General features: G+C 42.0%; 1 protein-coding gene and 1 non-coding gene across 2 annotated transcripts in view; one reads left to right on the top strand and one right to left on the bottom strand.

Moving 5' to 3' along the window:
* Window positions 1-22,975, bottom strand: part of FAM184B (family with sequence similarity 184 member B) — a 179,895-nt gene that overhangs the window by 88,888 nt on the left and 68,032 nt on the right. Inside the window, exons 4-5 of the mRNA XM_012555189.2 lie at window positions 22,128-22,267; window positions 21,178-21,384 (exon numbers count right to left, since the gene is read on the bottom strand). Coding sequence (XP_012410643.1) covers window positions 21,178-21,384; window positions 22,128-22,267 — 347 coding nt within the window. The remainder of the gene's footprint in view (window positions 1-21,177; window positions 21,385-22,127; window positions 22,268-22,975) is intronic.
* Window positions 19,468-19,538, top strand: TRNAE-UUC (transfer RNA glutamic acid (anticodon UUC)). The gene has a single exon. It is a non-coding gene; the product is annotated as a tRNA-Glu (tRNA).

The following is a 22,975-nucleotide window of genomic DNA, read 5'->3' as shown; positions in this document are numbered from 1 at the left end:
GAGCTCCTAAAAATCAAACACTTATGCTCATCAAAAGACTTCACCAAAAGTGTAAAAAGACAACCTACAGACTGGGAAAAAAATTTTGGCTATGACAAATCTGATCAGCGTCTAATCTCTAAAATCTACAAGATACTGCAAAACCTCAACAACAAAAAGACAAATAACCCAAGTGAAAAATGTGCAAAGAATATGAACAGGCACTTTGCCAAAGAACATATTCAGGCAGCTAACAGACACATGAAGAAATGCTCACAATCATTAGCCATTAGAGAAATGCAGATCAAAACTACAATGAGGTTTATCATCTCATCTCAACAAGGATAGCATTAATCCAAATAACACAAAATAATAAATGTTGTAGAGGTTGTGGAGAGACTGGAACACTTATATACTGTTGGTGGGAATGTAAAATGGTACAACCACTTTGGAAATTGATTTGGCACTTCCTTAAAAAACTAGAAATAGAAGTACCATATGATCCAGCTATCCAGCTCCTTGGAATATATCCTAGAGAAATAAGAGCTGCCACACAAATAGATACATGCATACCCATGTTCACTGCAGCACTGTTCATAATAGCAAAAAGATGGAAACAACCTAGGTGCCCATCAACGGACAAATGGATAAACAAATTATGGTATATCCACCCAATGGAATACTACACAACAATAAAGAACAATGATGAAGCCATGAAACATCTTATAACATGGAGGAAGCTGGAGGTCATTACGCTCAGTAAATTTAGTCAGTCACAGAAGGACAACTATTGGATAAGACCAGTGGTATAAGAACTCAAGAAAAGGTTTAAACACAGAAGACAACATTCTTTGATGGTTACAAGGGAGGGAGGGTGAGGGTTATTTACTAACTAGATAGTAAATAAGAATTATCTTAGGTGAAGGGAAGGACAGCACACACTACCGGGGAAGTCAGCACAACTGGACTAAACCAAAGCTAAGAAGTTTCCTGAATACAATCAAACACTTTGAGGGACAGAGTAGCAGGGGTAGGGATCTAGGGACCATGCTTTCAGGGGACATCTAGGTCAACTGGCATAACAAAGCTTATTAAGAAAATGTTCTGCATCCTACTTTGGTGAGTGGCGTCTTGGGTCTTGAAAGCTTGCAAGCAGCCATCTAAGATGCATCAATTTGTCCCAACTGCCTGGACTAAAGGAGAATGAAGAACACCAAAGACACAAGGAAAGTATTAGCCCAAGAGACAGAAAGGGCCACATAAACCAGAGACTTCATCAGCCTGAGACCAGAAGAACTAGATGGTGTCCGACTACCACCATTGGCCTCCCTGACAGGGAACACAACAGAGAGTCCCTGATGGAGCAGGAGAAAGTTGCGGTGCAGAACTCAAATTCTAGTAAGAAGACAAGACTTAATGGTCTGACTGAGACTGGAGGAACCCTGGAAAGCATGGCCCCTAGATTCTCTATCAGCCCAGAACTATAACAATTTCCGAGGCCAACTCTTCAGACAGGGATTGGACTGGACTGTGGGACATAAAGTGATACTCGTGAGGAGTGTGTCTCTTAGCTGAAGTAGATACAAAAGACTAAACAGGTAGCTTCGGTCTGGAGGTGAGATGGGAAGGCAGAGAGGGTTAGGAGCTGGTTGAATGGACATGTGGAATCGGGGAGGAATCATGGGAAATCATGGGGAGAGCAACTAGAGTCACATAACAATGTATGCATAAATTTTTGTAAGGGAAAAAATTAAAAAAAGAAATTCGTGGAAATGGAATGTATGGCTAATTGTCTCCAACAACTGCCTCCTTTGCCATGAGACCAGAAGAACTAGATGGTGCATGTCACAGATTGAACTGTGTCCCCCCAAAAATTTGTTTACCTATTTGGCTATGCCATGATTCCCAGTGTTGTGTGACTGTCCTCCATTTTGTGATTATAATTTTATATTAAAAAGGATTAGGGTGGGATTGTAACACCACCCTAACCCAGGTCACATCCCTGATCGAATGTAAAGGGAGTTTCCCTGGGGTGTGGCCTGCACCATCTTTTATCTCTTGTAGGAAATAAAAGGAAAGGGAAGCAAGCAGAGAATTGGGACCTCATACTACCAAGAAAGAAGCACCGGGAGCAGAGCACGTCCTTTGGACCCGAGGTTCCTGCGCAGAGAAGCTCCTAGTCTGGGGGAAGACTGATGATGATGAGGACCTTCCTCCAGAGCTGACAAAGAGAGAAAGCCTCCCCCTGAGCTGATGCCCTGAAGTTGGACTTTTAGCCTACTAGACTGTGAGAAAATAAACTTCTCTTTGTAAAGCCATCCACCTGTGGTATTTCTATTGGAGCAGCACTAGATGACTAAGACAGCGCCCAGCTACCATTACTAAACATTTTGATCAAAGGTTCTATAGAAGAATTCTGATCAAAAGGGTAAAAATGGAGAACAGAATTCCAAATTTTCATGGACTTCAGACTTTCTAGAACCATAGAGGCAGGATAAACCCCTGAAACTATTGCCCTGAGATAATCTTTAAACATTAAACCAAAACTGTCCTCTGAAGTCTTATTTTTTTAAATTTCCTGACTGAATTTCCACACAGAATTTATTTATTTTGTTGTTGCTGAGAATATACACAAACCAAACACACACAAATTCAACAGTTTCTACATATACCATTTAGCGACAATTGATTACATTCTTTGAGTTGTGCAACCATTCTCACCCTTCCTTTCTGAGTTGTTCCTCCTCGATTAACATAAATTTGCTGCTCTCTGAGGTTCCTATTGAATCTTTTGAGTTACTTTTGTCACTTTGATCCCATATAGTTATTAAAAGAGCATAATGTTGAAGGCAGACATTTTTACTAGTTAAGCTAAACTACGGTTTGGTTTTAAGAAGACTTCAGGGAATATATCATGATTTCATTTCTCCCACTGGCTCAGTAGTATTCCTTTGTATGTATGTACCACATTTTGTTAATTCATTCATCTGCTGATGGGCATTTAGGTTGTTTCTACCTTTTGGCTACTGTGAATAGTACTGCAATGGACACTGACGTACAAGTCTCTGTTTGAGTCTCTGCTTTCAAGTCTTTTGGTTATATACCTAGAAGTGAAAATGCTGGGTCATAATGGCAGTATGAACCAACCACTAAAGCCAAAGATAAAGAAATTGAAGATTTTTACCAACTTCTGTGATTCTGTGTATTCCTTCCATTTTTTTTTTTTTTGATGCTTCCTGTGTTGTTTAATATTTTGCCTATAGAATCCTTCAATATCGCAGTCTGAAACTGATCAAACATGTAATGAAGATGCATCAATAATTTCTGGTGACTGGAATGCAAAAGCTGGAAACAAAGAGGAAGGAACAGTATCTGGAAAATATGGCCTTTGTGACAGAAATGACGCCAGAGATTGCATGATAGAGTTTTGCAAGACCATTGACTTCTTCACTGCAAATACCTTTTTCAACACCATAAATGGCTACTATACACTTGGACTTTGCCAGATAGTATACAAAGGAATCAAATCGACTACATCTGTGGAAACAGACAATGGAAAAGCTCAATATCATCAGTCAGAACCGGGCCAGGGGCCGAATGTGGAACAGACTATCAATTGCTCATATGCAATTCAAGTTGAAGTGGAAGAAAATTAGAACAAGTTCATGAGAGCCAAAGTACGACCTGAGTATATCCCACCTGAATTTAGAGAGCATCTCAAGAATAGATTTGATGCACTGAACACTAATGACTGAAGACCAGATGAGTTGTTGGATGTCATCATACATGAAAAAAGCAAGAGGTTGTTAAAAAGACAGGGAAGAATGAAAAGACCAAAATCAACATCAGAAGAGACTCTGAAACTTGCTCTTGAACGCAGAACAGCTAAAGTGAAAGGAAGAAACGATGAAGTAAAAGAACTGAACAGAAGATTTCAAAGGGCAGCTCAAGAAGACAAAGTAAAGTATTATAATTACATGTGCAAAGACCTGTAGATAGAAAAACAAAACGTATGAATACACTCAGCATTACTCAAGCTGAAAGAACTGAAGAAAAAATTCAAGCCTTGAGTTGCAATATTGAAGGATTCTATGGGCAAAATATTAAACGACACAGGAAGCATCAAAAGAAAATGGAAGGAATACACAGAATCACTGTACCAAAAAGAACTGGTCTATGTTCAACCAGTTCAGGAGGTAGCATATGATCAAGAACCGATAGTACTGAAGGAAGAAGTCCAAGTTGTACTGAAGGCACTGCAGAAAAACAAGACTCCAGGAATTGACAGAATACCAATTGAGATGTTTCAACAAATGGATGCAGTGCTGGAGGTGCTTGCTTGTCCATGGCAAGAAATTTGGAAGACAGCTACCTGGCCAACCGACTGGAAGAGATCCATATTTGTACCCATTCCAAAGACAGGTGCTCTGATAGAATGTGGAAATTATCAAATAATATCATTACTATCACACACAAGTAAAATTTTGCTGAAGATCACTCAAAAGTTGTTGCAGCAGTATATCGACAGGGAACTGCCAGAAATTCAAGCCGGATTCAGAAGAGGATGTGGAACCAGGGATATCATCGCTGATGTCAGATGGATCCTGACTCAAAGTAGAGAGTTCCAGAAAAATGTTTACCTGTGTTTTACTGACTACGCAAAGGCATTTGACTGTGAAAGAGGCTGCATGGGAATTTCACATTTATTGTCAGCTGTGTAGGCCTTTAGTGTCCTGGGTATTACGGTATTGTTAATGCATAGCTTGCATAGTTCGCTTCTGCATGCTCCTATGATTCTGATCTATTTTTCTTCTCTCTTGCCTCCTGTTTTCCCATGATTTTATAAAAGTTTAAAAATTAACCTAAGTTCCTTTTCGGGAGGTAGAACAACAAGTGATAAAATCTGAAGGAGAGATGACTGAACTAAGGAACCATCCTGTGACTGAAACCAGGATGGTGTCAGAGGATCTTCAAGAATACCCGCAGAAGGTCAGCATGTCTGGAACGAGGTCACTGTGTCCACTTCAAAGGGGAACTAACATTCCACAGATACTTCGGACCCTGACCCTGTCCCGATAAAATCCTCTGATTGGCCTCCAGAGGAGAAAGCAGATTTTGGAGTAGCTCATTCCCCTCTGTCTCCCATATATCGATACACAATAAAACACTCTTGCTGCTCACTTCACCCTTGTCTCAGTATTGGCTTTTGGGGCAGGTGGCTCAGAGCTGAGTTTTGCGGTAACAACGGTATAAATCATAACAAATTATGGGTAACATTGCAAAGAATTGGAATTCTAGGACACTTAATTGTGCTCATGAGGAAACTGTACATAGACCAAGAGGTTTAAAGTCAGGAAAGGAGTGTGTCAGGGTTGTATCCTTTCACCATACTTATTCAATCTGTATGCTGAGTAAATAATGTGAGAAGCCAGACTATATGAAGAATGGGGCATCAGGATTGGAGGAAAGCTCACTAACAACCTGTGATATGCAGATGACACAACCTTGCCTGCTGAAAGTGAAGAGGACTTGAAGCATTTACTGATGAAGATCAAAGATTACAGCCTTCAGTATGGATTACACCTCAACATTAAAAAAACAAAAATCCTCACAACTGGACCAATAAGCAACATCATGATAAATGGAGAAAAGATTGAAGTTGTCAAGGATTTTATTTTACTTGGATCCACAATCAACACCCATGTAAGCAGAAGTCAAGAAATCAAACGACCCATGGCACTGGACAAATTTGCTGCAAAAAACCTCTTTAAAGTGTTAAAAAGCAAAGATATCACCTTGAGGACTAAGATGCTCCCAGTTCAAGCTGTAGTGTTTTCAATTGCCTCACAGGCATATGAAAGCTGGACAATGAATAAGGAAGACTGAAGAAGAACTGATGCATTTTAATTATAATGTTGGCGAACAATATTGAATATACAATGGGCTGCCAGAAGAATAAACACATCTGTCTTGGAAGAAGTACAGCCTGAATGCTACTGTGATGGTTAAGGTTCAGTGTCAACTTGGCTGGGTGATGATTCTCAGTGGTTTTGCAGTTGTGATACTGTCTGGCAGTTTTGTAATGATGTAATTTGGCAGTTAGGTAATGATGTAATCAACTCCACGATGAGATGTGCTATGAGCAGCCTATCAATTGAAAGGAAGTTTCCTTGGGGTTGTGACCTGCCTTCGGTATATAAATGGGTGTTCTAGCAAGGATCCTGCATCTGGCTCTTCATCATCTGACCTCTGCTTCTTGGGACTGAGCTAGCAGATTACCTGCTGATCTTGGGATTTGTCACCTTCTGCAGCCTGTGAGCCACTGGCCTGCCATCTGATCTGCTGATCTTGGATTCATCAGCACCTGCAGCTACACGAGTCAGGAGAAGCCTCCAGCCTGATACCTGACCAATGGACTTGGGACTTGACAGCCTCTACAAGCACATGAGCCATTTCCTTGAGATAAATCTCTCTCTCTGTCTATATATACAGACATATATACATACATCTATATACATATATATACATGCATCACTGGTTTTGCTTCCATAGAACCCAGCCTAAGATATTTGGTTCCAAAAGTGGGTCTAGAGAAACAAAATTGTAAGAATGAGTTTTCTAAATTGGTTTTGAAGTCTGATTAGCTTTAAAGATGTTGATGACTCTGCCTCCAGTAGTAAAGAGGGCACTGCTGATCCATGGCATGAGGTGGCAATAGAAATATACAAAATATCACCACCAACAGATCAAGTATTGGTGACAGGCAAGGCTCTGGGTGATCACACGGTTGATGCTTTTCTACAGTTTTGTCAGAATGAGAAGTATAATGAAGCTGGTTAGCTGGTCCTACTTTCACTAGACAAAGTGGTGAAAGAAAGAGATGAGCTCAGGGCTTCAGAGTCACAGCTCAAGTGCTGCATAATGACCTCAAATTTGCCGTTTGTACCCTGAAAGAAAGCCTTAATTCTTGTAGTAACAGAGCTGATACTGCCAAAAACCAAACCCAGAGTCTTATCGTAAGAGTGGCTGAATTACACCACCAACTGAATTCCCAAACTCGAACGGTGTCTGTCTTAGTCATCTAGTGCTGTTATAATAGAAATATCACAAGTGGATGGCTTTAACAAAGAGAGGTTTATTCTCTCACAGTCCAGTAGGCTAGAAGTCCAAATTCAGGGCGCTGGATCCAGGGGAAGGCTTTCTCTCTCTGTCGACTCTGGAGGAAGGTCGTTGTCATCAGTCTTCTCGTGGTCTGGGAGCTTCTCCACATAGGAACCTCAGATCCAAAAGACACGCTCTGCTCCCAGCACTGCTTTCTTGGTGGTATGAGGTCCCCATGTCTCTCTGCTCACTTCTCTCTTTTATATCTCAAAAGAGATTGGCTTAAGACACTAATCTTGTAGATCTCATCAATATAACTGCCGCAAATCCATCTCATTACATCATAGTAATAGGATTTACAACATATAGAGAAACCACATCAGATGACAAAATGGTAGACAATCATACAACACTGGGAATCATGATCTAGCCAAGTTGACAGACCTTTTTCGGGGACACAATTCAGTCCATAACAGTGTCTGAAGTTAAAGTGAGGTCAATGATTGATTAGAAATGGGATCCTGAAACTTGGGATGGCAACATATGGGCAGACAATCAGGAAGCTGGGGACACTGAGCCCAAAGTTCCTTTGAATCACTCCTGCCCTCTCACTCCCATCTGAAGTGATTACTCCATCCTTGTCTGCTGAGCCACCCTACCCAGTAAAACTATTAGCCCCTCCACCTGCATATGATAAGATTAGCCCAGCTGTGTCTGAAGAGCCTTTGTCTGAGTCATCCCCTTGGAAGGTGTCCGAGTCATTGCCTGGGGCATCACCTGAGGCAGACACTTAACAAGACACTGATGAATGTTTTCAGAAAACATCCCCAACACCCATTTATTTTCAGGGTTTTTTTTTTTTTTATTGTTGTAGTTTAGATGAAGTTTACATTTCAAGTTAGTCTCCCATACAAAAATTTATACATACAATGTTATGTTGCCCTAATTGCTCTCCCCATACTGTGACAGCACACTCCTCCTTTGCACTCCTGATTCTCCATGTCCATTCAACAAGCTCCTAACCCTCTCTGCCTTCCCATCTCACCTCCGGACAGAAGCTGCTTGTTTAGTCTTTTGTATCTACTTGGGCTAAGAGGCACACTCCTCACGAGTATCACTTTATGTCCCACAGTCCAGTCCAATCTCTGTCTGAAGAGTTGGCCTTGGAAATTGTTTTAGTTCTGGGCTGTTAAAGAATCTGGGGGCCGTGCTTTCCAGGGTTCCTCCAGTCTCAGTCAGACCATTAAGTCTTGTCTTCTTACTAGAATTTGAGTTCTGCACCACAACTTTCTCCTGCTCCATCCAGGACTCTCTGTTGTGTTCCCTGTCAGGGTGGTCATTGGTGGTAGTCGGGCACCATCTAGTTTTTCTGGCTTCAGGCTGATGAAGCCTCTGGTTTATGTGGCCCTTTCTGCCTCTTGGGCTAATACTTTCCTTGTGTCTTTGGTGTTCTTCATTCTCCTTTAGTCCAGGCAGTTGGGACAAATTGATGCATCTTAGATGGCCGCTTGCAAGCTTTTAAGACCCCAGACGCCACTCACCAAAGTAGGATGCACAACATTTTCTTAATAAGCTTTGTTATGCCAATTGACCTAGATGTCCCCTGAAAGCATGGTCCCTAGATCCCTACCCCTGCTACTCTGTCCCTCAAAGTGTTTGATTGTATTCAGGAAGCTTCTTAGCTTTGGTTTAATCCAGTTGTGCTGACTCCCCCTGTAGTGTGTGCTGTCCTTCCCTTCACCTAAGATAATACTTGTCAACTATCTCGTTAGTGAATAACCCTCACCCTCCCTCCCCACCCTTGTAACCATCAAAGAATGTTGTCTTCTGTGTTTAAACCTTTTCTTGAGTTCTTATGATAGTGGTCTTATCCAATAGTTGTCCTTTTGTGACTGACTAAATTCACTCAGCATAATGCCCTCCAGATTCCTCCATGTTATAAGATGTTTCACAGCTTCATCATTTTTCTTTATCGTTGAGTAGTATTCCATTGTGTGGATATACCATAATTTGTTTATCCATTCGTCTGTTGATGGACACCTGGGTTGTTTCCATCTTTTTGCTACTGTGAACAGTGCTGCAATGAACATGGGCCCACCACCCATTTTTGCTTCTAGACCTATACCTAGACTTAAGTCCTAGCGAGCCTCGAAAGGTGAAGTATGAAGTGTGTCCCAGGAAGAGGTAGGCTATACTCCAAAAGAATTCCTTGACTTTTCTAATATGTACAAACAGAAACATGGGGAATATGTGTGGGAATGGCTATAAGGGTGTGGGATAAAGGTGTAAGGAACATAAAGTTAGATTAGTCTGAGTTTATTGACATGGGCTCACTAAACAGATTCTTCATTCAATGTTTCAGATTGAGAGGTTAGGAAAGAATCTAATAGTTTATTTGTCACTGAATCATGGATTACGCGGTGGACTACACTAAATCAAGTTGAAGTATCAGACCTGCCTTGGTATACTGTAGAACTAGGTATCCAAAGGCTTTGGGAAATTAGCATATTAGAGTGGATTTATCAGGTTAGACCCACAGACCCACAGACCCACACATGGAGTGCCCAGAGGACACATCTTTTACCACAATGGTGAGGAAGAAATTTGTGAAGGGAGCCCCAGCATCCTTGAAGACTGCTGTGATTGCTATTTTATGTAAGTCAGATTTGACAGTGGAAACTGACCTGACTGAATTAAGACACTTAACTACAATGGGGTTGATTGGACCCCACGGTGGTAGGGGCCAAATGGTGGCACTCGATCGGCAAAAACAAGGTGGGTGTGGTTACCATAATGGACAACCGAGTCAAAGCAGTAATCAGAACAGTCTGACTTATATGGACTTATGGCATTGGCGTCTTAGTCATGGGGTCCCTAGGAGTGAAACGGGGAATCTACTAAATATTTACTTGACCTATATGAGCAGAAGAATTGTAGGTCAAGTGAATGGCAGTCTAACATGAATTTCTAGAATAGACAATCATGGCCCCTCAAGGAATTTCCATACCTGAGCCAGTTTACAGACCCACAACCCCTTGAATGAAGGGGAGGCTGGGTCCTCTTGAGGAAGGACCCATTGCACTTCCAAAAATTTATACTGTTTATCTTTCTTCCAGCCTTCCCCAAAGGGATCTATGGCCTTTTACAAGAGTGACTGTTCATTGAGGAAAAGGAAATAATAAGACTTTGAGGGAGTTACTGGATACTGGCTCTGAAATGACACTAATTCTAGGAGACCCAAAGCGGCACTGTAGCCCACCAGTCAGAGTGAGGGCATATGAAGTCAGGTTATTAATGGAGTCTTAGCTCATGTCTGTCTCACAGTGGGTCCAGTGGGTCCCCAAACCCATCCTGTAGTGATTTCCCCAGTTCCAGAATGAATAATTGGAACAGACATACTCTAGTCCATATTCAACTGGCAGAACACCCACACTGGATCCCTGACACGTGCAGCAAGGGCTATTAAGGTAGGAAACGCTAAGTGGAAACCATTAAAACTGCCTCTACGTAGAAAAGTAGTAAACCAAAAGCAATACTGTATTCCTAGAGGGATTGCAGAGATTACTGCCACCGTCAAGGACTTGAAGGATGCAGGGGTGGAAATTCCCACCGCATACCCATTCGACTTGCCTATCTGACCTGTGCAAAAAACAGATGGATCTTGGAGAATTACAGTGGGTTACTGAAAACTTAACCAGGTGAATGACTCCAATTGCAGCTGCTATTCCAGATGTGGTTTCACTGCTTGAGCAAATTAATACATCTCCTGGTACTTAATATGCAGCTACTGATCTGGCTAATGCCTTTTTCTCTATATGTGTTATCAAGGACCAACAGAGGCAGTTTGCATTCAGCTGACAAGGCCAGCAATACTCCTTCATTGTCCTACCTCACGGGTATATCAACTCTCCAGCCCTATGTCATAATATAGTCTGCAAAAAACTTGATTGCCTTTCCCTTCCACAAGATGTCACATTGGTCCATTACACTGATGACATTATGCTGACTGGGCCTAGTAAGGAAGAAGTGTCAATGATGCTAGACTTATTGGTAAGACATTTGCATATTGGAGGGTGGGAAATTAACTCAACAAAAATTCAGGCACCTTCCACCTCAGTGAAATTTCTAGGGGTCTAGTGGTGTGGGTCATATTGAGATATTCCTTCTAACATGAAGGATAAGTTGTTGCTTCCAGCCCTGCTACAGCTACAAAGGAGGCACAACGCCTGGTAGGCCTCTTTGGATTTTGGAGGCAGCATATCCCTCATTTGGGTGTCTGCTTAGACTTATTTATCAAATAACTTGGAAAGCTGCTAGTTTTGAATGGGGCCCAGAACAAGAGAAGGCTCTGCAACAGGTTCAGGCTGCCATGCAAGCTGCTCTGTCACTTGGGCCATATGATCTAGCTGATCCAATGGTGTTTGAAATGTCAGTTGCAGACAGTGATGCTGTTTGGAGTCTTTGGCAGGCCCCTACTGGTGAATCACCACACAGATCCTTAGGATTTTGGAGCAAAGCCCTGCCATCCTCTGCGGATAACTACTTTCCTTTTGAGAAACAGCTTTTGGCTTGTTACTGGGCCTTAGTAGAGACTGGATGCTTAACCATGGGCCATCAAGTCACCATGTGGCCTGAGTTGCCCATCATGAACTTGGTGTTGTCTGACCCACAAAGCCATAAAGTTGGACTGCACAGCACCAATCTACCATTAAAAGGAAGTAGTATATATGAGGCAGGGCCCGAGCAGGACATGTTATCAGGAGGGGCCAGTCCTTGGAGAAGGACTTCATGGTTGATAAAGTAGAGGGTCAGTGAAAGAGAGAAAGACCCTCAATGAGATGGATTGACACAGTGGCTGCAACAATAGGCTTAAGCATAGCAATGATTATGAGGATGGTGCAGGACCAGGCAGTGTTTCGTTCTGTTGTACACAGGATCACTATGAGTTGGAACTGACTCGACAACACCTAACAACAACAACACAGTTCATGGTGCAAATTAAAGATTCATTTAGTACAAAGCATTAGGAATAATACTAGTCAGTACCTGGGGTATTGGCTCCTAGATGGGTTACAGCTTAGTAAAAACCAGTTACCATTGAGTCAATTCCTACCCATGGAGTCTCCATGTATGTCAGAGTAGAACTGTGCTCATAAGATTTTCAATGGTTGCTTTTTCGGAAGTAGATTGCCAGGACTTTCTTCCAAGGTACCTATAGGTGGAGTTGAACCTCCTACCTTTCAGTTACCAGCTGAGTACATTAACTGTTTGCACCACCCAGGAATTCTCGCACCTCTGTAGTAGGGCTAAACTAGCACTAGTGCAAACGCAACTCTTGATTCACCCTAATAAATCTTAAAAACAAGCACGGAAAGAGTGAAGTTGATCTCCGGTAATTTAACTGTCTCCCAAAACAAAACTCAGCACTCATAAAAGGAAGACAATAAAATCTAGACTTCCAACACCTTAATATTCTCAATGTCCAGCATCCGATAACAATTAGTCAACATGCAAAGAAGCAGGAAAATGTGACTTATAATCAGGAGAAAAATCAGTCAATAGAAAATAAAAGACTCAGAAATGACAGAGATGAGGATGTTAAAAGAGCAATCATAAACATGCTCAAGAATCTAAAGGAAAACATGAACATAATGAGGAAACAGAAACTATAAAAATAAATCAGATGGACTTTCTAGAGCTAAAAAGTATGATATTCGAAATGGAAAATGTATTAAGTGAGCTTCAAAGATTAGATGATGCAAAAGAAAAGATGAGTGAAGACAAAGCAATAGAAACTATCCAAACTAAAGCATAGAGAGACAAGAATGCTGAAAATAAATTAACAGAGCTGCAATGCTCTGTGGGGCAATATCAGAAAGGAGGAATCAGAAAAAATTGAAGAAATAATGGCTTTAAAATTTCCAAATTATAATGATTGCTATAAACCCACAGATCCAAGAGGTTGAATGAACTCCAAGCAGAACACACACACACACACACACACACACACACACACACACACAAATCACATTATGGTATATTGTAATCAAATTGTTGATAACTAGTGGTAAACAGAAAATCATAAAAGCAGCCAGAGGTGGAGGTAAACACATTATGCAGACGGGGGGAAAATACAAGTGTGGCTTCTGACTTCTTATTAGAAGAAAATGTAAACCAGAAGATGCTGAGTGATATCTTTGAAGTACTACAAGAAAAAAAAGTTAACCTAGTATTCTATACCCAACAAAAATATCCTTCAAAAAATGAGGACAAAATAAAAATATTTTTCAGAAAAATAAAAGGTGAATTTACTGTAAGCAGACGTACTACAAAGGAAGTTCTTCAGGCCAAAGAAAAATAATAGTTATGTACTTGAATCTGCCAAAAAAATGAACAGTGTAGAAATGGTATATACATGTTTTCTCATTTCAAAAGTTTTTCTAAAATACAGCTAGCTGACCATTTAAGCAAATAAAAAAGCAATGTACTGCGAGGTTTGTAACATATGTAAAAGTAAAACATGTTATTGCAGCAGCAGATCAGAGGTGGAAATGGAAAGGCATTGTTGTAAGATTCATATATACGAAGTGTTATATTATTTGAAGGCAGACTGTGATTAAGTTAAAGACATATATTATAAATCCTAGAGCAACTACTACTACAAAAAAGAGGCCTAGCTAATAAGTCAATAGTGGAGATAAAATGAAATACAAAAAGATACTCAACAAATCCAAAATAAGCAGAAAAGGAGCGGGGGGAAAGATGTGACAAGTAGAAAAAATCAACAAGGTGGTAGCCTTAAGCCCCAGACATACTGAATTACGTTAAATGTAAATGGTCTGAATACCCTAGAAAAGAGAGAAATTGTCAGACTGAATAAAAGTAAGATCCAACTATATACTGTTTACCACAAAGCACTTTAAATAGAAACACACAGATAGGTTAAAAGTAAAAGAATGATTAAAACAGACCATGCAACACTAACTATAAAAAGCTGGACTGGCTGTATTTTTATCAGACAAAGTATACTTTAGGACAAGGAATATTCTGTAAATGATAAGAAGAACCAATTCATCAAGAAGACATAAGAATCCTAAATGGGCTTGTACCTAATAAAAAAACTTTCTAAAAATATACATGAGGCAAAAATTGACAGAACTGAACACAGAAATAGAAAAATTCACAATTTAAATTCGAGATTTCAATACTCCTCTCTCAACAGTCAACAGAAAAAGTAAAAAATAGATAAATAAAACAACAAGGGTATAAAAGACTTGAACAACACTATCAATCAACTCGACCTAACTAACATTTATAGAACGCTCTACCCAACAGTAGCAGAAATGACATTCACATGCAACATTCACCAAGATAGACCATCTATGGGCCATAAAACAAACCTCAACATGTTTAAAAGGAATGAAATGATCAAGTGTGTTCTCTGACCACAAAGGAACTGAATTAGGAACCAGTAACAAAAAAGATATTTTGAAAGGTCCCAAATAACCCAGAGTATTTTTGGATGTGACAGAAATAAAGAGCTGGAAAAAAAATTGAGGAAATCATCTCATGCACATTTATTACTTATAATTAGAAAACAGAGGTTCAGAATGGTTTGGGATGACTTATTTAAGGTTTAAAGTGAGACTGCTTCCCTCAGGAGCAGCGCTTATCACACACTGACTTGATTCTGGTTATGTGTGCAAAAGTCTTGTTTCCCCTACCAGACTGTGAGTTCCTTGAGGACAAGCCTGATTTCCGTAACTCTGCCTTGCTCAAAACACTGAGTAACTAGTAGCTAGTTGCCATCAAGGCAACCCCATGTATGTCAGAGTAGAACTGTGCTCCATAGGGTTTTCAATGTGTGGTTTTTGGAAATAGATCGCCAAGTCTTTCTTCTGAGGTGTCTCTGGGTGGACTTGAACCTCCAACCTTTCCAATAGCAGTTCAGCCCATTAACTGTTTGCTCTACCCAGGGATTTTAAGCACCGAGTAGGCATCCAATCAACAGTAAATAAACAGTAAATGGATAGTGGCAGAGTGAGGACCTGAACTCTGGCCTCCTAAGGCCAGATGTGCAATGCGCTATACCACATAGACTGGTAGAGGGCAAAAGTTACTGGCTTTGGAGTTAGACAGGCCTGATTCACACTATAGATGTGTGCTCAAGTTATTTAATTTCCCACGTTTCTCCTTTGTGAAATAGGAAAACAACTCCTGCCTACAGGGCTGAGGTGAGGATCTAATTGTCTAGTGGGGATGATTCCTTTTTGCTGTCCAGCATCTGATTCCCCCTCCTTCTTAGCATGCTTGGGAAGGTCTCCATTGGATGCATCAAAACCCTCCTCCCACCACGGGGACCCAATCATGGGGACCTCACACACAACGGAACAAAGCACTGCCTGGTTCTGCACTATCCCCATGATCTGTTGTGGATCAGCCCATTGGGATCCACAGGACTTGCACTGGTTGATTTTCAGAAGTAACTTGACAGGTCTTTCCTTCTAGTCCATCTTAGCCTGAAAGCTTGGCTGAAACCTGTTCAGCATCATAACAACGCGTAAGCCTCCAGTGGCAGGCGGGTACTAGCTGCACATGAGGTGCGTTGGCTGAGAATTGAACCCAGGTCTTCCACATGGAAGGTGACAATTCTATCACTGAACCACCAATGCCTCACCCCTCCACCACAGAACTTGAAAATGCTACTCTCACCTTCCCAGACTCCCTTGCAACTAAGCCATGGGCACATGACTGAGGCTCAACAAATCAGACACACCTCTCCTGGATTTTGAAGGAGAAGCCAGTGATATGGACAAGCAGGAATTATGTAAAATCTGTTCTGGCAAGAGGTGTTAGCCATAATTTTCAGGGGCAGCAGGGCCTGTGGTTTTAAAGCAGCACTGACCAACTGAACTTTCCTGATGATGGAAATGTAGTAGAATATAATGTAGCTAATTTAAGGAGCCCCGGTGGCACAGTGGTTAAAGTGATCTACTGCTAACCGTCAGTTCAAAACTACCAGCAGCTCCGTGGGAGAAAGATGTGGCAGTCTGCTTCCGTAGAGACTTACAGCCTTGGAAACCCTATGAGGTCGCTATAAGTTGGAATTGACTTCATGGTAGCGGGTTTTTTTTTTTTTCAATGTATAGAATTCTCCCAGAGCTGGGCTATCCAGTATGGTAGCCAATAGCCACATATGGCTACTGACCACTTGAAATGTGGCTAGTGCCACTGAGGAACTGAATTTTTAATTGCATTTAATTGTAATTAAGTTTAAATGACCACAGGTGTCTAGTGGCTGCACTATTAGACAGTGAAGTTCTTGTGCAACATACAGGCCATTGATGGTACCAGCTCTGTAAGGTCTGGGCTTGAAGTGGAGGCTGAGGTGTCCTCCCCAGTTCTGTAGCAGATTTAGGGCATTATTCCTGGTTGGGTAGCTGCCAAGCCTAGTCCCGGTCTCTTAGGGAGCTACTCATTAACCTTCACTAAGTTCCTTTTCTGCCTCAACTGCCCTGTGATACTTAAGTGGTACAAACGAGATATGGAATGCAAAAGTGTCTGGCACAGGGACCAGTTCAGGAAGTGCTCAATAAATCTTTGCTTCCCATCTTTTCCCTAGGAATCAACATACTCAAGTGCTAATGAGGGCTTACTTTGGATGAGTCATCAGGAGGGACTGATTGTTGGAGCAGCGCATCATGTTCGGTAAGGTGGAGGGCCAACGAAGGTGAGGGAACTCTCAATGAGATGAACTGACAGAATGGCAAAAATAACGGACTCAAACATACCAACCATCATGAAGATGGCGCAGGACTTGGCAATGTTTTGTTCTTTTACACATAAGGTTGCCATGAGTCAGAGTCAACTCAACAACAACAATGAATAAGTAAAACTACTGTATAGGAAGTGTACTCTGTTCTGTCTCTCGAGATTAAGTAATAATATTGTCTAATACCCTTAGATAAGGAAGGTAGACAGAAAAAGAGGAAAACTCCACCCCAACTCCCACCCACCTCTGGTAGTGTCTTCTTGAGGATAAGATAGCATCCAGAGTCCCTTGGTGGTGCAAATGGTTAAGTACTTAGCTACTAACTGAAAGGCTGGCAGATCGAATCCACCCAGTGGTGCCTTGGAAGAAAGTCCTGGCAATCTATTTCCGAAGATCACAGCCATTGAGAACCCTATGGAGCACAGATGTACTCTGATAAACATGGTGTTACCATGAGTCGGAATCAACTCAATGCCACCTGGTCTGGTTGTTGTTTTTTTTTTTTTTTAACTAGTTTAGCATTCAGAAAAAACAAAAACCAAACCCACTGCTGTCTAGTCAATTCTGACTCATAGCGACACTATAGGACAGAGCAGAACTACCTCATAAGGTTTCCAAGGCTGTAATCTTTATGGAAGCAGACTGCCACATCTTTTTCCCACGTTGCTGCTGGTGGGTTCGAACTGCCGACCTTTGGGTTAGCTGCCGAGTGCTTAACCACTGTGCCACCAGGGCTGACAATCTATCCATACTTAAGGGTTCAGAGAAATAGTGTGCTCCTAACTTTAAGGGGGAAGGCAGTGTCTATTTTCAGTCCATGAATTATAGACTTGAGGCCTCTTTAAGCCTTTACCTTCCCTTAGTCTGCATAGCCTAATTTATATTCTCAGCTTATAGAAATGAGCAAAAAATTTAAAAAAGTAGGAACACAATTTAGTTCTATGCAATTCATTCCCAAACGGACTCATGCCCCCTGAATAAAGCTGAAGTGGGATTTACACATTCAGAGATTCAGAGTCAGGTGCAGCTGACAGGTTACCAGGGCAACCCATTAGCTCTGGGAGAGCTACTGCCCCTCCCACTGGTGGAAAGAGTGCTTCAGTGTCACGCTGTTTGTCTGAGAGCATTCGCAGCTCCGGGGGAGGGAAACGCTTTCAACAGAGCTTCCTAAACAGTGCAGGGTAAAGAAACCCTCGGCTCTCAAGTCAGGCTATTGATGTTTGAATTCCAGCTCCACCACTCACTATCTTGTTACAGAGTATCTGTGAGCCTCAGTTTTCTCATCTCTAAAATGGGGATATAAACAGACATTTTTTTTTTTAAATGCTGGGATGATTAAATGGGTTCATATATATAAAGTGCCTGATGTATTGTTGTTAGTGGCCTTCAAGTCAGCTCCGACTCATGGTGACCTTACCTAAACAGAATGAAACATTGCCTGATTCTGTGCCATCTTCATGACTGTTGGTATGTTTGAGTCCATTCTTGTGGCTATTGTGTCAGTCCATCTCACTGAGGGTTTCCTTCGTTTTTGCTGACCCTATACTTTACCAAGGAGCTCTGGTGGCTCCGCAGTTAAGCTCTTGCTGCTAAGCGAAAGGTTAGCAGTATGAACCCACCAGCTGCTCTGCAGGAGAAAGATGTGGCAGTCTGCATCCGTAAAGATTACAGCCTTCAAAACCCTGTGGGGCAGTTCTACTCTGTCCTAAATGGTTACTATGAGTCAGAGTCAACTCAAAGGGCAACAACAACATACTTTACCAGCCCAGTGTATAACCCATTAAAAACTTGTTGCTGTCCAGTCAATTCCAACTCATAGTGACCCTGTAGGACAGAGGAGAACTGCCCCATAGGGTTTCCAAGGCTGTAAATCTTCAAGGAAGCAGACTGCCACATCTTTCTCCCACTAGCAGCTGGTGGGTTCGAACTGCCGACCTTTCAGTTATCAGCAGAGTGCTTAACCACTGTGCCACCAGAGCTCCTTAGCCTGGTGTACAGTGGACACTAAATATTGTTATCATACATGTCACCCAATACACATGGTAATTAATAATACTACTGTTTATTGAACTTTCACTACATGTTCTGCACTGAGGTAAGTGTTTACATATAATACTGTACTTATTCCACATAACAAGCCCTCAAAATAAGTATTTATCCCTATTTTAGAAATCAGGTTTCAAACAGCTAGTGGAAGGGTCAGGGCTTGAACCCAGGACTAGTCTGTGTCTTCCATGATTTCATTCATTTATCTAGCACATATCTATTGAGTACCCACTATTCTTACCCACCACATAACACTCATGATCTATGACTGCCTTTCAATGAAAACTCAAGGTTGATATTGCAGGTTCTTGGATTATAAAGAGGCTTTCTTGTAATAATTAAATAAGCATTCCATCTATGTTTGCAATACAGTTGATTTACACTTCATTCTTTTCTTAAAACATTCACATGTTGTTTGCTTTTCCCAGCAAACATGAGAGATGAGGCTTTGCATTCCTTCTCAGCAGAAAGCTGCCCCTCTTTGCAGGGGATTGAGACAGTACACAGAGGCTGAGCATCTTCTCTTATGTTGGCAAACCACTGATTAATTACCTGCATTTATGCATGAGGCAGTGGTGGTTCAGTGGTAGAATTCTTGTCTTTCATGCGGGAGACCAGGGTTCAATTCCCGGCCAATGCACTTCATACGCAGCCACCACCCACCTGTCAGTGGAGGCTTGTGTAGTTGCTGTGATGCTGAACAGGTTTCAGTGAAGCTTCCAGACTAAGACGGACTAGGAAGCAAGGCTTAACGATCGACTTCTGAAAATTAGCCAATGAAAACCCTATAGATCACAATGGTGTGATCTGCAACCAATCATGGGGATGGTGCAGGACTGGGAAGTGTTCTGTTTCATTGTGCATGGGCCACCATGATTTGGGGACCAACGTGGTGGCAGCTAACAACAACCACCACCTCTCATCAGTCAGTTTGTCGTACTGTGGTGGCTTGCATGTTGCTATGAGGCTGGAAGCTATGCCACCGATATTTCAAATACCAGCAGGGTCACACGTGGTGGACAGGTTTCAGCATAGCATTCAGACTAAAACAGACTAGGAAGAAGGACCTGGAAGTCTACTTCTGAAAAAATTGGCCAGGGAAAACCTTATGAATGGCAGCAGCACATTTTCCAATATAGTGCCAGCAGATGAGCCCCTCAGGTTGGAAGGCACTTGAAATATGCCAAAATAGCAACAATTATGAGGATGGTGCAGGACTGGGCACTGTTACATTCTATTGTACACAGGTTTGCTATGAGTTGCAGCCAACCTGATGGCACCTAACAACAAAAACAACACCTAGTGGCTATTATATCCCAGACTCTCTGATACATTTTTTTCCCCACATGCATTATTTCATTTAATCCTCGCAGCTACTCTATGAGGTGCTATTATTATCAACCTGTTTTACAAATGAGGAACTGAGGCATGCAGAATCTCCCTCTGGAGGGGTCCAGGTTGAGTAACTTGCCAGTGGTCACGAGCTGGAGGGGGCGGAAGTGGGATTTGGATGCAAGCAGTCTGCCAGGCCTGAGTGTTGGTTCATGTTATTTCTCTGTTTTGCGGAGTTAAATTTCCCTAAATTAAACACTCCTATGAAACAAATCCACCCCGTCAATAACTCCACATCCAACTGTCTCGTGGTCTTAAGGGTGTCTGTCTCCCTGTCTCCTTTGACTGTGTGACCTGAGTTTGGCAGAGACTGTGTCTTTCAGCTGTGTGGAACTGGCTTAGGGCCAGCTCACAGCCTGAGCTCAGGAAATGTTTCAGGAAGGAAAGAAGACACAAAAATGGAAAGGTAGGAGGTGGGAGAAAAGAACAAGAAACAGAACAGTATCTGTTATAGGTTAAAGTGTGTACCCCAAATGTGACTTTATTTGGAAAAATGTTCTTTGTACACACAACCAAGTTAAGAAGAGGTCCTCGGGGTGGGCCCTAATTCAACTGATGTTCACTTAAGAAGAGGAGAAGAGACACAGAGACACAGACAAAGACACATAGAGAGGATGCCATATGCAGACGGAAACAGAGTGATGCATCTTCAAACCAAGGAACACCAAGGATTGCCAGTAACCACCAGACGCTAGGAAGAGGCAAGGGAGGATGCTCCCCTATAGCCATCAGAGAGAGCATGGGCCTGCTGACACTCTGATTTCAGATTTCTAGCCTCCAGAACTGTGAGACAATAAATTTCTGTTGCTTGAAGTCACCTAGTTTGTGGTATTTTGTTACAGCTTCCCTGGGAGATGAATACAGTTATCTCTCAAAGGAAAGCTCACCTTCTGCAGCTTCTTCCTTTCTGCTTCCACCGATGAGCGAACTGATTTGATTTCTACCGTGTGCTTTTTCACCAAGTCTTCCATTCGCTTCACTATCTGGTCTCTGAGATGTTTCTTCTCTTCTTCTGTCTGATGTTTGATTTTACGAAGGTCTTCTTCATATTTCTGCTTCATATACTCCGTCTCAACACTTGCATCTTTCTTGGTCTAGTGAAAGAGAAGACCTTGTAAAACTGCTGGGATGGGGGTGAGAAGCAGGGAATCAGCAGTTCTCCATTATACAACTTTTACCCATGTCTATAAACTGATTTTACAGCATGTATCACAAGGTGCAATAAATTTCACACGGCCAGATATTTGATATTTGGAAAAGGGATCTTTGGGATGGTATATCTATTGCCACAGAATCAGATATTCCAGCCTATACTGCCGTAGTTTCTAAAGAATGCTTTGTTTATTTTCACTGGGAACACATAATGGCAACTTAAGCAAGATTCTGGAGTCCTGGGTGGCGCAAATGGTTAAAGTACTCGGCTGCTAATTGAAAGGCTGGAGGTTCCAGTCCACCCAGAAGCGCCTCAGAAGAAAGTCCTGGCCTTCTGAAAGACCAGCCACTGAAAACCCTATGGAGCACAGTCCTACTCTGACACACTCATGGGATCACCCTGAGTTGGAGCTGACTCGATGGCAACTGGTTTTAAGCAAGTTTCCCAGGATCTGACAATATGGAATTGGAAGTATTCTGCTACATTCTCAGTCTTCTACTTCCAAATGCCAATTGACTGGCAGGAAGTTGGCTGAAACTCCCCTCCCATCCATACATTGCTGAAACCGTGGGACCTGCTACTTCCAAGCAGATCCATCTTGGTTGGGGACTGGCCTTTACCTCAAGCCCATTCCAGTAAAGTCTGCTGTGACTTTTCCATCCCCAGGCCTGGGTCAGATACTACCTGTGTATCTGTGCTTCCTTTCATGCCTGGATGTTCCTTGGGAAAGCTCTGGTCCTGCTGAGGATGAAGACTGCAGGCTTCTAAATCATTCACTTCTCCCACGACTTCATTCTCTGAAACTAGTTCAGTCTTTGTGTCATCTGCAAGCATAAGTTTCAACATCATTTGGAAGGTGCCTGGTCTTGTCCTCATCTCTGAGGCCTTCTATAGTCATGTCCCCACGCCCCTGTTCAACTGTTTGGTCCACTCCCCTGCATAACCCTTGCTCCATGGTCTACTGGCCCTCAAGCATGGTCAAAGTAGTGATTCTCATCTTTTCTCAAGCAGCATCCTGAGCTAAATGCTTGCCTTGCTCTGCCTTCTTAAACTAAGGGTCTCTAAACATTTTTTTTTTTTTAAATTTATTGTAGTTTAGGTGAAAAGTTTACAGCACAAATTAGTTTCTCATTCAAAAATTTATGTACAAACTGTTTGGTGACATTAGCTGCAGTCCCTGCAATGTGTCAGCACTCTTTCTATCCCAGGTTCCCTGTGTCCATTCATCCAGTTTTCCTCTCCCTTCCTGCCTTCTCATCTTTGCTTTTGGGTAGGTGTTGCCCTTTTGGTTTCATAGTTGATTGAACTAAGAAGCATGTTCCTCCCGTGTGTTACTGTTTGTTTTATACGCCTGTCTAATCTTTAGCTGAAAGGTGGACTTCAAGAGTGGCTTCAGTTCTGAGTCCAAGGTGCCTGGAGATCATAGTTTTAGGGGTTTCTCCAATCTCTATCAGACCAGTAAGTCTGATCTTTTTTTGTGAATCTGAATTTTGTTCTACATTTTTCTCCAGCTCTGTCTGGGACCCTCTATT

The sequence above is a fragment of the Trichechus manatus genome, unplaced genomic scaffold, assembly GCF_000243295.1.
Source record: "Trichechus manatus latirostris isolate Lorelei unplaced genomic scaffold, TriManLat1.0 scaffold00034, whole genome shotgun sequence".
NCBI classification, from domain to species: domain Eukaryota; kingdom Metazoa; phylum Chordata; class Mammalia; order Sirenia; family Trichechidae; genus Trichechus; species Trichechus manatus.
Note: the sequence above shows the minus strand (reverse complement) of the source record. Positions and strands in the feature narration are given on the sequence as shown.